Source organism: Equus quagga, chromosome 3 (genome assembly GCF_021613505.1).
Source record: "Equus quagga isolate Etosha38 chromosome 3, UCLA_HA_Equagga_1.0, whole genome shotgun sequence".
NCBI classification, from domain to species: domain Eukaryota; kingdom Metazoa; phylum Chordata; class Mammalia; order Perissodactyla; family Equidae; genus Equus; species Equus quagga.
The window spans coordinates 88,761,422-88,774,286 of NC_060269.1; the positions used below are offsets into that span (position 1 = coordinate 88,761,422).

Below are 12,865 nucleotides of genomic sequence, written 5' to 3' on the forward strand. Positions count from 1 at the left end.
CTTTGTGGAGTGATGGAAATGTCCTCAGGCTGGATGTGGTGATGGTTGCACAACCTTATGGTATGTAAACTCTATCTTAATATAGCTGTTAAAAAAAACCCAGAATTGCTGACAATTCAAATGTGTCTGTCTGAAGCCTCTGCTTCCTTTTCTTCATAACTTTTTGAGATTTATTAAAACTGATCAAAAAGACATTTAATAGATTACTCAAGAGCATTCTCGAAACGTATCACTCTTCTAGGTCCTGTCAGAAGTTTGACATTGCCCATTCTTGACTAGAAAACCACCCAGATCCATTAAACTCAAGCTGGATGCACAGTAGAGAGGTCTGAGAGCTTAAACCCCCAATCCCATACGTGCCCTATTGTGCTGAAAGTTTGACGGAGAGCAGTTTGAGATTTCATTTTCTCACTAAGAGGACACCTTCCAGCGGACTGTCATGAGATGATTTTCTCTCTGGGCAACAAGGCTCTTGCTTTATGCACCCATGTCTTTTATACGCCTTAGAGAACTAGACTGCACTCTCCCAGCTGCTTCTGGAAGCTCACTTTGCCATCATCAGATAGCATTCCATTCATCAACACCTTCTTAAATGACTTTTGATGTTATCTGATGATTCAAGAGAGTTCTCCCCTTCTGCAGAGGAAAAGGAAGACAACAGGAGTGCGGTAGGACAGGCTTCTGATTTGGGTTAAATTGTCTAGCCCTCCTTTCTATTTGCATCTACTACATAGATTCCCAATAGAGCCCCTCCTCAAGGAGTGAATTTTAAACTTCTTAGTGTCAGGAGCGGGCAGGGAGATCTGGCTGTGGATCACCCGCACGACAGACAGCTCCTCTGCAGTGGTCTGAATGGTAGTCTCCTGTCTTCCCCGAACCTGGTTTACACGTGTGACATCGCCCTGGTCAACATCCACCTCGTATGGCACTGACCTCTGTCTCCATCTGTCTCTGTGGCTAGGCAGAGATCTACTAGTTCTAATGTTTTCTTCGTGCTAAAACAAAGCACAGTGCTGGGTGTCTGGCAGACGTTCCAGGTTTGCTGAAGTGAACTGATGGGCTGTCTACCATTCAAGGAATACTTAGGTTACCACCACCTAGATCAGATGTGGCCAAAGGTGTGGGGACCTTTCTGTTCAGTCCCACCAACCTGTCACTTCCCACTGGAGATGGGCAACACCCTAGGAACTAGGAGTCACGAAGCCCATCTTAGAACCACGTAAAATGAAAGCCGAGGTGGGTGGGGAGGGCCTGTCCAAGAGACACAGTGCACAGCTCGGTCTTCAGACTCCAATCCACTCATTTATTCAGAAGCTTGAGGGCCTGTGGGGTGCCAGCATCGAGCCAGACACTGGGAACACAATGGCCCATCAAAACAAATGCCATTTAGTTCCACATAGCTCAAAGCTCTAGTGGGGACTGGATCAGAGATAGACGAAAATAAATGTGTAATTATAAACTGTGGAAAGTGCCAGAGAAACTCAGTACTCTTTCTACTAAGAGCACATCGCCTCTCAACAAACACACACGTTCAGTCATCAGCAGATTTATTTATCCCCAGCCCTGAGGATGTCACTGCAGGTGTTGGTGATGGTGATGGAATACACACAATACACAGTACTTATGTATGTCTGTCATTATTTTGTAAACACTGGTTGAATGAATTAATGTTTCTTCTCCAATGAGAAAATGGCACAACAAAGTCAAAATGTGATTTGTTTCAGTTTTATTTTCCTATCTCAATTTCAGTAAAAGATTCAAAGAAGTGACTGACACATAGCATATGCTATCTCCCGCCCATATACAGTATACATATACACTGTTTCTGCTTGTTCTTTTTCACTGAACAAGGTGATAGTATCTTTCTTCAAACCAAAGTACAAATGAAGAGATACTAAAAATGAAAAAAACTAGGGTGTGTGTGTGTGTGTGTGTGTGCGCGGTCTTTTTATTCTCAGACAGTAAATGTATACACACCACCTCAAGGGAAAAGTACTGAGGAAACATTTGCAACCCACAGGTTAAAAAGTCAAGCAATGAATCCATTAGAGTACCTCCCAAAAGAGCAATGCGGGAACAATGAGCCACGACTGTGAAGGAAATTCCTAGTCTTTCATTTTCCTGCCACCACGCTGCTACACTGAAATTTAAGCTCTCTTCACAGTGCAAATATAAAAATGATCAAAGTCAGGGTTTTATGGCAATCTTTTGCTAAAATATATTCTATTTTAATATACATGCTATAAAAGTACACTAAAAAGGTTAGTCCTTAGAGCTCTGTCAAAATTAAGAATTTACTTTTTTTACATACAGAATAATGTACACCCAACTCTAAAAGTCTATTTGAGGAACGCTTTTACTGTGACCCCAAATATTCCGAGCTTCATATTTTGTTTATAATAATGTTGATTTTATAATACATGGATCAGTAATGCTCTCATAATTCTGTACTGCAGCGCCTCACCCATCACTTCAGGGAAAAATGCAGGGGCAACTGTGTCTCCAAGGGGTTCTTACTGTGGAAATCTCCAAGTTTTCAAAGTAAGTTCCTATCACAAAATTTTCATTCTATCTTTTAAACTTTGGTATGCTAAATTCTTTTATGATCAACATTTGGAGCTTTTAAGGAGCCAAATAAAAATGAGAGATGCTGAAAATTAACTTGTTAGGTAGCCTGATTTTAAAAGTGATCATTCCCGCCTGTAATATGCCAATAAGGGGTTTTTTGGAATAGTGTGAAATAATGCTGACGGAACACATCCAGCGGTGATGAACTGACTAAATGCATGCCAAACCCCGAAATCAGACTCTCGGTACTGAGTTCAACTGTATCTACTATGACCGTGTGGTACACACGAGGAAGCTGCTAGTTACAGATTACGTCCGTGGAACCCAGGCGTATCTACAATCTTTTATTGTAGGGACTAGTAGTGGAACGGAAATAAAAAATAATTGAAATTTGTTTCTAATTTAAACAAAAATATGTACTCTTTCCATTAGCAAAACATTCTTTAAAATATATCTATTTCTCCTCTCTGAACATTTAGCCAAGGAGCACTAGACAATTTTCGAAGGTTTCGTGCTGACTGTTCATTACAATAAATATGGTTGTGGAGAGCCCACAGCAACAGTAGCTTATTTACATTCACTGATAAGAAATTTATTCTCATCTGGTTAGTGTCCAGTCCACCAAAGGAAAGGTTTGGCATTTGTGTGCTTTTTGTTCTTGGTGGGGATCACTTCTGCTTGATTTTCATTCTTGGAAGAAAAACAAAAAATCAGCTGCTGTCCTCAGATTTTATGACATGATGTGAAAGAAGAATGAGACAAAGATTAGCCGCTCCCGTGCACTTGGTCTGGGGCTGGTCTCCAAGCAGATCCTCCTCCTTCCCAGGGGAGCGACCAGTGGGCTGCACAGGGCACCAGCAGGGAGGCACCCAGAGGCCCGGCCGAGCACCCTCTGCTCTCCTTCAGCCACTACCCCCACTCACTACCCTAGATGCTGATCTTATGCGCTCGGGGCTACAGAACTTAGGGAAACAAGGAAAAGCAGAGAACTCGACCAAAAGGCAGCCCGCGCCAAGTGTTACTGTCTTACGCTGCCTCCTGAGCTACTGCTGTGGGCTGAGGTCATCTGTGGAGGTGCGGACACTGTGTTCTTCACGGCAGAACTCTCCTTTATTTCTCTGGAAAAGTTTTTGCAAGGTCATGTTTTTCCAAATAATTTTATCAGAAGTCGAGTTTGATGTCTGCTCTTTCTAGCAGGCCAATAACTTAGACATTTCAGCCTCCCTCTCCTGAATTTCAAACCTACCTAAAAGTGGGATGTTTTTCCCTGGAAAATGATTACTTATTTCTTTGAAAAGTGGACAATCTTCTTTTTTTTTTTTCTGGAGAGATCCAACTCAGCCCTTCAGAAAATTCTTCAGACTGAAAGAAGAGGAAGTGCGGGACAACTACCAACTTCCTATTTTGCCGTACATAAAACATTTTGCTAAAATTAAGAGCAGCTCCAAGTGCAAAAGTAAATATTTGTGCAAGGGGCACGCTGCCAGGTGCAATCTGAAGACATCCTCGATTTACTCGTTTTATAGTGTTTGACTCTTTACAACACAAGTCTCTTAAATTAGGAAACCTAGCCAGTGAGGGGAAGGAAGTTAACACCAGAATATACACTTTAGAAAAAGTACAGGATATTTTGCTGGCAATTTGCTACTTATTTCATAACTTAGATCAAGTGTTTGTTAAATATTCACAGTAATTTCAGAGAAGAAACATTCATGTCTGTAAAACTTCAATCTATTGCATTTTTAACCATTTTTCTGTACAATTACAAAATTTCATCTGTCAGTGCTTTTCTGTGGAATTCCTTCTTGTCAGTCCTGCCCTCTCTGGATCCAGCTATACCTTCAAGGTGGGCTGTAGGATTCCTTTCTCGATGAGATGGCTCTTCAGGGTTTTATATATATTTAACTGCTGCTCTGGCTGAAGCACCAACAATTGCTGTAGTACTTTGCTGGGATTTGGACCCCTGATAACAGAGCAGAAAAGACAAAGTCCATGCTATGGTAAGAGAGTCAAAGGAAGCATAATACTCGCAATTTAAAATAAACCATGCATTTAAGTACAGAGCAGCAATATTCACAGAACTGAAACAGCTTTTGATCAGAACTCATCTTAACGCCCAACATTACTGTCAAGGGGAGAAAAACCCCAGAACTATTCTGCACTGAGAGGCGCACAGTCTAGATGTGGGAAGAAGGTACAGACACAGAACCCAGGAACAATACGAGGCAATTTAGGGGCTGCAGATCTAAGTTCTACAAAAATTCTCAAAAGGGCAACCTGAGTTAGAGGTGGGGATAGGTAACGAATCCTGAGATTGGACAAGACACGGAAACCATCCTTTAGGGAAAGCAGCAAAATTCCTGGTGCATGTGGATGGACTAAGAGGACGTGAAAATATAATTTAAACTTTTAGCTTCAAAGAAGCTTCAGATAACGGAAGGTATGATTTTAAGAAATACCCCTAGGGAGCTATGAATGTTCAAGAGACAGGACACAAAGGCCCTGAGCCTGGCACCGAAGCACTTACCCAGGATCTACAATGGGTGCCAGTGCCTTTGTTCAAACAAAGTCTTAGGTAAAGCCCAATATAGGAAACAAAATGAAAGCAGATCTGCTCTAGTTGAACGGAAGATGGGCAGGAGGAGAGCCCTGCCCTCCTCACTCACCTCCCCAGCAGTCCTGGGGGGCAGGAAATGAGCCCAGGTGGAGTCTAAGTAATCACTGGGCAGGGGTACGATGCACTCACTCCACTCTCCAACACGGACGGCCACAGCCGGGAGCGGCCCCTCTGGGAAGGCTCCCCCAGGGTCCCCGCTCCAGGCCTTCTCCTTGCACCGTAAAGGGCTCTCTGAGTGGGAAAAGGTCCTGACCAGGACTCCCACCCTCATACTTTTGCCTTCTGTGACACTGTTACAGTCAGGGGATGGCAATTTCCTGCCCCTTGGATTCTAGAACTCAACCCATTTATAAACTGAAGATCCCCTGTGTTTCTCTATTTCCACTTCTAAAGTGCTATTCTGTCAAATTCAGAGGGAACCTAATTCAGATTTTAACATATACGTGTCATTGTTCTTTGCAATTTCTACAGTCTACTTGAATAGGAAAAGCAAAGTGGTACTTTTTGTGGAGAGCAATCGGCAAAATCCAACAGGAAAAGCAAGACCTAAGTACTATATGGAGAATGGCACAGAATTCTGAGAAAAACATTTACATGATAATTAAATTTATGAGTTACAATGAGGACTGTGCAGTTCAAATGGAATTATAAGAAGTAGAAAACCCAGCAACAAAGAAGTGTCTGCTATTATATAGTGATAGCACAATGAAAATCTTGGATTTAAAAGATGCCATAATAGCACAGATTAGACATCCCACGGGTCACCTTCACGCACGTGGCTCAACTCATTTGCCAAAAACACTGAGGCCATATGTCTCTCGTAGCCACAGTCTACTCAGGACACAGCTTGTCTTACATCTCTTCAAAAGACTGAGCAACTTCATAACATAAACCCAGAGTAGGGGCCCACAGAGAAAAGGAAGGCTATTCTAGCAAGTTCAGCTAAATGCAAAACTGTGTCTGCGGGTGCTCCCAGCTAGTTGCAAACTGGCATGAGCGCTGTATTTCTAATAGTCTAAATATTTGCTTTTGAATAGTGGACAACGTGGCTCAGCATTCTTCCCTCTACTGAGAGAACAGCAGATCGAAAAAGAAAGCAAGAAAAAAAGGATGAGTTAATGCCCTAAAAGCTGCCATCTTCTGAAAATACAGATATGTAAAGATTTAGCCACTAATACTCAAATATATTAGTAAATAAATCATATACAAATGCATCAAATACTCCAATTAAAAAGACAAAGACTGGGGCTGGCCCTGTGGCCGAGTGGTTAAGTTCGCACACTCTGCTTCGGCGGCCCACAGTTTTGCTAGTTCGGATCCTGGTCGCAGACATGGCACTGCTCGTCAGGCCATGCTGAGGCGGTGTCCCACATGCCACAACTAGAAGAACCCACAACTAAAATATACAGCTATGTACTGGGGGATTTGGGGAGAAAAAGCAGGAAAAAAAAAGACTGGCAACAGTTGTTAGCTCAGGTGCCAATCTTTAAAAAAAAAAAAAACACTCAAAGATTGTCAACTAGGTTATAAAAACCAACAAAATCCAGCTAAATGCTTGTTAGAAGAGAAAAGATAAACACACTTTAAATATAAGGATAAAGGAATGCAAAAAATGAAAGGACAGACAAAGATACACTACCCAAAAGGCAGCTGACGTAGCTATTCTAATACCCAAGAAACAGGCTTTAGGCAAGTAGTATATAAAGACGGACATGATAAAATGGCATTGGGAGTGATTCAACAGGGAGATACAACAGCCCTAAACATGTACATACCTAATATAACTTCAAAATACAGAAAGCAAACACTGACAGAACTAAAAACAGGAATACGTAAATTTATCATCATGGTGGGAGATTTTGACAAAGCTCTCTTCACAACTGATAAAATGAGTGGATGGAAAAAACAAACCAAAAAATCAGTACAGAGGATTCAGCTAAACTTCACCTAACTGATACAGACAACACTACCTCCAGAAACTGCGAATGCACGTGCGTTTCATGTGCATGTGGAACAGTGCCTGAGTAGACAATACGCGGGGGCATAAAGGATGTCTTAGCAAATAACAAATCTTGAAATAATAGAGAATATGTTGTCTGACCGTAGTGGAATTAAGACAAAAATCAATAAAGGAAGGAGAATGAGAACACCTCCATTTGTTTGGAAACTATCCAATATACTTCTAAATAATCCACGTGTCAAGAAAGATATAATACTGGAAATCAGAAAATATTTGTAACTGAATAATGAAAATAAAAATATAACACGTAAGATGATAGTAAAGTAGTACTTGAGGAAATTTATAGTCTTAGATGAATGTATTAGATAAGAAGGCTAAAAAGTCAATAACCTAAGCTTTATCTCGAGACACCTGAAAAAAGAACAGCAAGTGGAACCTAAATAAAGATGAAGGAATGAAAGATGAGAGTGAACATCAATAAAATAGAACATAAATATACAATAAAGTTAACAAAGCCAGAATTTGATCCTTTGGAAAGATTAATGAAGTAGATAAACTCCTAACAAGACTTCTCAACAAAAATAAAAATTAATACAAAAATTCTCAGACTGCTATGAGTATATATTTAAAATGTGTATTAGGGATCTATAAATATGAGTTTCACTCCAAATAACTCTATGGAGGAAATACATGTTTTCTATGGCTCAGGTACCAGTAGAGACCATGGAAAATACAGTTAACAGGTGGTTGATGTGGTTAGCTCTCACACCCCAAACTGGCATTTTAGGACATATCCAAAACATTAAGGTTTAATAATAAGAATAAACTACTCTATATAAAATAGCCACAGCCCGATACCTACCCCACCCCACCTCTCCACCCGCCACACAACCGTAGTCCCCTAGCCTGCTTTAGTTTTCTCCCTGGCACTTACAACCACCTAACAAGCTGTATTTATTTGTTTATCGTCCCCTTCTGCCCTTTATCCCTCCAACTCCCTGATAAGAACGTCAGCTCTGAGGGAGGGACTTGCTTTGTTTTGTTCTCTGCTATATCCGTGCCCAGAACATTCCCTGACACATAACAGGCACTCAAGTAATAACTGGCAGACTGCATGAATTATTATGTCCTCCTTTTTAACTCTTAGCATTCACTAGCCCTGCAGTGCCCACACTTAAGAAATTAAACCTCCTGGTGTCCCAAATCCAGTATCAGCCACGTTGACTGGATTTTAACTCAGCCCTGTTGAAGACCATGACATATATTGTTTTTTTAAGTTGTTCAAATGTATGTAAAATAATTATAATTTAACCATACTGCTCAGGGCTACAGTATGACAACTCCAGGGGCCTCCATTCCCTTTTGATACTATAGATTACCATTGACAGAAAAAGTAACTCCTTCAAACTAATACCTATGGAAACGAGAACTCAAAGAAATCATCGAATAAAACATTTCTTAAAAATCTAAAAGTACCTTATAAAACTTGTGATGTACACATGCACAAAAGTTGCCATCAAATACTGACAATCAAATCTGTCCATTATCCCACCGTGTCCAGGAATGGTGTTTGCAAAATCCTTCAGAAACAAAGAAAGATATTAGGAAATTTTCAAAAACTCATCTGCTATAAAACTATCTGTAAATGTCTCTTCAGCATCATGGACTCCAAGGAAAATCCTTTACTAGTGGATTTTCCCACTAAATACAAACTTATCTGAACATGTCCAACAGATTAGAACCACAATTATGCGGCCACGTTAGAATGATTACTGAATTGATCAGCAGCATTCAAATAACACTAGTTAAATATTAATGAAATCTAACACTAACATTTTTTAGTTAATAACACTTTTTCTAAATCAAAAGTGCTATCGGCCATTACTAATCTAATATTTTTAGAGCCTACTTTTCTGTTTAACCAGAGATGATTTGGGGGGCTATTTGAATGTGTTTTTGACAGATGTACAACTGGTTCTAATTCATGTTTATCCTAATAGTTATTACTCATAAATAAATATTTTACTATTATGATAAATATTTCCTCCTCTTCTTTTTTTAAGTGTTATTTTAAGTTAAAAATAAAATAAAACTGGTAGTTCATTTGGGACTCCTTAGTCCACTGAATGGTCTACTTGAGGGAATGGTTAGCAAGCCTCTGCAAATCGACTCTGTACAGATATATCCGCATGTCTGAGCGCTCAGGAAATGGAAAAGACTAACTGCTCGTCTAGTTTACTCAGGCAACCTAAAAACATCTAAAATGAAACAGCAATTACACCTTCATTTCAGATATGCAAAAATATCTCTCCATTCAGCAAGAAACCTTGGATTCGAGACCATTAAAGAAAATACCATTCTAAATATACATTTCTCTATTTAAAACAAGTATTGAAACAGCGTTTCGTTAATTTTTGCCAACGCATTTCCTTCCTTCTCTTCCTGCTAACCAGAGCACAGGAGAGCCAGGGTTACTCAATTCTGCTCTGCTATTTGCAGCCTGGACAGGACACTTGTCACTCACGGCTGTTCTGGTGGTTCTTCGTGGATGTGTATCATCCCCATTAGGTGGTGAGCATCTTGACAACTGGGATGACATCCTATACACTTTTGTATATTGCATTCCACCTCACATAGTCTCTTCCCCATTGCAAGCGCTCAGAGTTAATTAATTAATTAATTGGCTGCTGGGGTACTATGTGATCTGGCCCCAGCAACCTCTGCAGTCTGACCTACTCCACCACAGCCACACTGTTCTTGCTCCCCTTGGAACAAGTTAAGCGCCTCCACTCCTTTGCACTTAGATTTCTCTGCAGGACTACTTCTCCTCCTTTTCTCAGACCCCTGTTCAAATGCCACCTCCTCATAGAGGCCTGCCCTGACCACCCCACCTTCAGTAGCCACTCTCTAACTCCTAATGGCACAACATTCAATCTTAACTTAGTGGAGCCATCTGAGGAGAGCTGAGGTAATAGGGCAAAGATATGTTGCTTTATAAGAATCTAATTAAATAAAACATAGTGATAATTTTAAGTATCTGGAATGGAGATCAACAAATTATGTCCCACAGACCAAATCCAGCCCGCTGCCTGTTTTTTTAAATAAAGTTTTATTAAAACCAGTCATGCCCATTCATTGACATACAGTCATGCCATCGCTTAACGACAGGGATACATTCTTAGAAATATGACATCAGGCGACTTCATCATCATGCAAACATCATAGAATCTACTTATGCAAACCTAGACAGTTTAGCCTACTACAAACCTAGGCTATATGGTACTAATCTTATGGGACCACCGTCGTATAATGGGTCCTTCACTGACCAAAACATCATAAAGCAGTGCATGACCGTACTGTCCGCAGGGTTTCCAGATTACAATGGCAGAGTTCAGAGTTGAGTAGTTGCGATATGATTAATAACCATATAATTTGGCCCTTTACAGAAAAAGTTTGCTGACCCCTGACCTAATAGAAGGGATGGTTACATATTCAAAGGCTCTCTTGCACGTCCCCTCATGTGAGACTATAGCAAGACACTAAACTTCAGACAATTCATGGCTGGATTCTTGGATGAGCACTTAAAGGACCAAGATGCTGTGTTTGTCCCAACATTAGGTAACACATGCCATTTCTATAAAAGAGGCTGATGTGACACTTCAAAATGTATTAACGTGGCATGACCAAAACCTAACAAGAAAGAATACCCTCAAATCAGCTAGGAAGCATTTCTGTGAGACTGAAACAAACAGGATATAAAAAGGTTTGCCTGGGGGCTTAATGTGCAAAACCAGTAGAGAACCAAATTCCAACCACATTACATTCTCTAATTATATTCTCCAACAATGCAACAAAGAATCTAAACACACACCTTGATTTTGAAAGCTCTTTTGAATCCACTGGCAAAGAAGCCTCCAAATGGGCCAATCAAAGATGCAAACGTTGAAAGAGCAATGCTGTGTATCTGGAAAGGATACAGGCTCACTGTTTCCTAAAAAGGAAAAAAAAGGGGGTGAGGGTTGGATTGGGGCTAACTGCATTAAAATTGTATTCAAGCATGCCATCTAAACTAAGAATCATGATACAAATAGTAAGTCAAAGCATATACCACATTTTTGGTTAATTTCACAAACTGTCAGGATCACGGGAAAAGTATATTGTAAACTCTCATTACCGTCCTCTACTTACCCAGCACTCTCCAATCCCTCTATAAACATATTGACAGCATCTGGCACACTAAAATCTTGGAGCTGAGAGGCTACTTTGTAGTTCATCTAGAAACTTCTACAACACAAGTTGTCGGCTTACCAAGAATCAGTTGAGTTAATTTCTCAATTTGTTTTTTACCTGTAGCCCTTTGTTTTTGTAATTATATAATGTATTTTAATTCTCTATTTTATTTCACTTTAATTTTATATGACAAAATGAGAGGAAAGTGGTCTTTCTCTTGAAACTAAATTAAATGCTGTGGAAACACATGAAAATAAGTTGCTTAAAAAAGACTACCAAAATGAGCATCAACAAGATGATTATAAAAGATTCAGAGAGGAGATCATAAAGACTGGAGAGAATTCTGCAAATTATTTTGTAAATTCTTAGTTCTTGCTCCACCTTAAATAAACAAACTACAAATTGTAGACGCGCGTAACGGGTGTGGTTTAAGAAAGATCATCGAGACCACCAATCTTTGGACCTGTTCTCAAGGAAATGGCCTTGCCTCTTATCAAAGACTGGCAGTATCAGAAAGTTTTATAGCAGAAAACAGATGGCTTGGACGTTGAAAAAACCTCTTGGAATCCATGTATTGAGCACTCAAGAAGAGAAATAATTTGTTGGCTAACGTGTTTCTCAAAAATTATGGACTTTCGTTGAAAATAAAATGTTTCAGATAAACATGTGCATGTCTGCGCACACACACATAATTATTTGATTCCCCACTTTAACCACCCACCCAGCAGTCCTGATGGCAAAGATCAGCAAGTTTCTACTGGAGAGCATGCCAACATCCTCCAGTGGGAGCCCTCAGTGTTGCCTTTAAAAGGCGGAAGTGAGGTTGGAAGGAAAACTGATTTTCAGAAGCAGCAGCTTTCTGTACTAGTAAAGGTCCCCTAAACATCAAGGAATCTTTGAGCCGGTGAATTTTAATTAAGCTTTAAATTGAGTCAATTCATACCAGTCACATGTGAAACTCACTGTAACCGATTTGATTTGTAGAAAACTAAGGAATATTGAAAAATGTTTTCAAAACAAATACAAGATAAATTACCATCAGAATTCAAACCATTAGGTAAGTAAATTCCTAAAAGACAACTGGTTTGTGATAGTAATATTCATTTTACGTTCAAGAAAGAGAAATCACAAGGGGACAGAATATATTATTGATGCCTAGCAGACAGTGAAACCACTTCTGTATCATAGAGTTAAAAATTCAGCAGAAATCAATTTCTCGTAAAAATCCTAATCCTACTTTTAAATGAAGCTCAATCTTTGGGATAGACGGTCCCTAACCATGTTTATCTTACCCGTCTCAACACTGCCTTTAGAAAGGGAGGAAGTGAATAACTCTGAAGCCGGAAAAGTTCCGAGGGTTCACATTCTGTAACAAAGGAGTTGACATCGCTTCGGTATTCCACTGGGCAGACAAAGTACTGGTACTTGGATAACACGTAGGCAGCCTGAAGAACAAAGCAAGAGTTATGAAACACTGAATGAAAAAAGTA

General features: G+C 39.9%; 1 protein-coding gene across 1 annotated transcript in view; it reads right to left on the bottom strand.

The window, feature by feature from the left end:
- Nucleotides 1-1,709: 1,709 nt before the first annotated feature.
- Nucleotides 1,710-12,865, bottom strand: part of CDS1 (CDP-diacylglycerol synthase 1) — a 61,223-nt gene continuing 50,067 nt past the window's right edge. Inside the window, exons 10-13 of the mRNA XM_046656196.1 lie at nt 12,668-12,820; nt 11,017-11,136; nt 8,622-8,725; nt 1,710-4,531 (exon numbers count right to left, since the gene is read on the bottom strand). Coding sequence (XP_046512152.1) covers nt 4,402-4,531; nt 8,622-8,725; nt 11,017-11,136; nt 12,668-12,820 — 507 coding nt within the window. The 3' untranslated portion in view covers nt 1,710-4,401. The remainder of the gene's footprint in view (nt 4,532-8,621; nt 8,726-11,016; nt 11,137-12,667; nt 12,821-12,865) is intronic.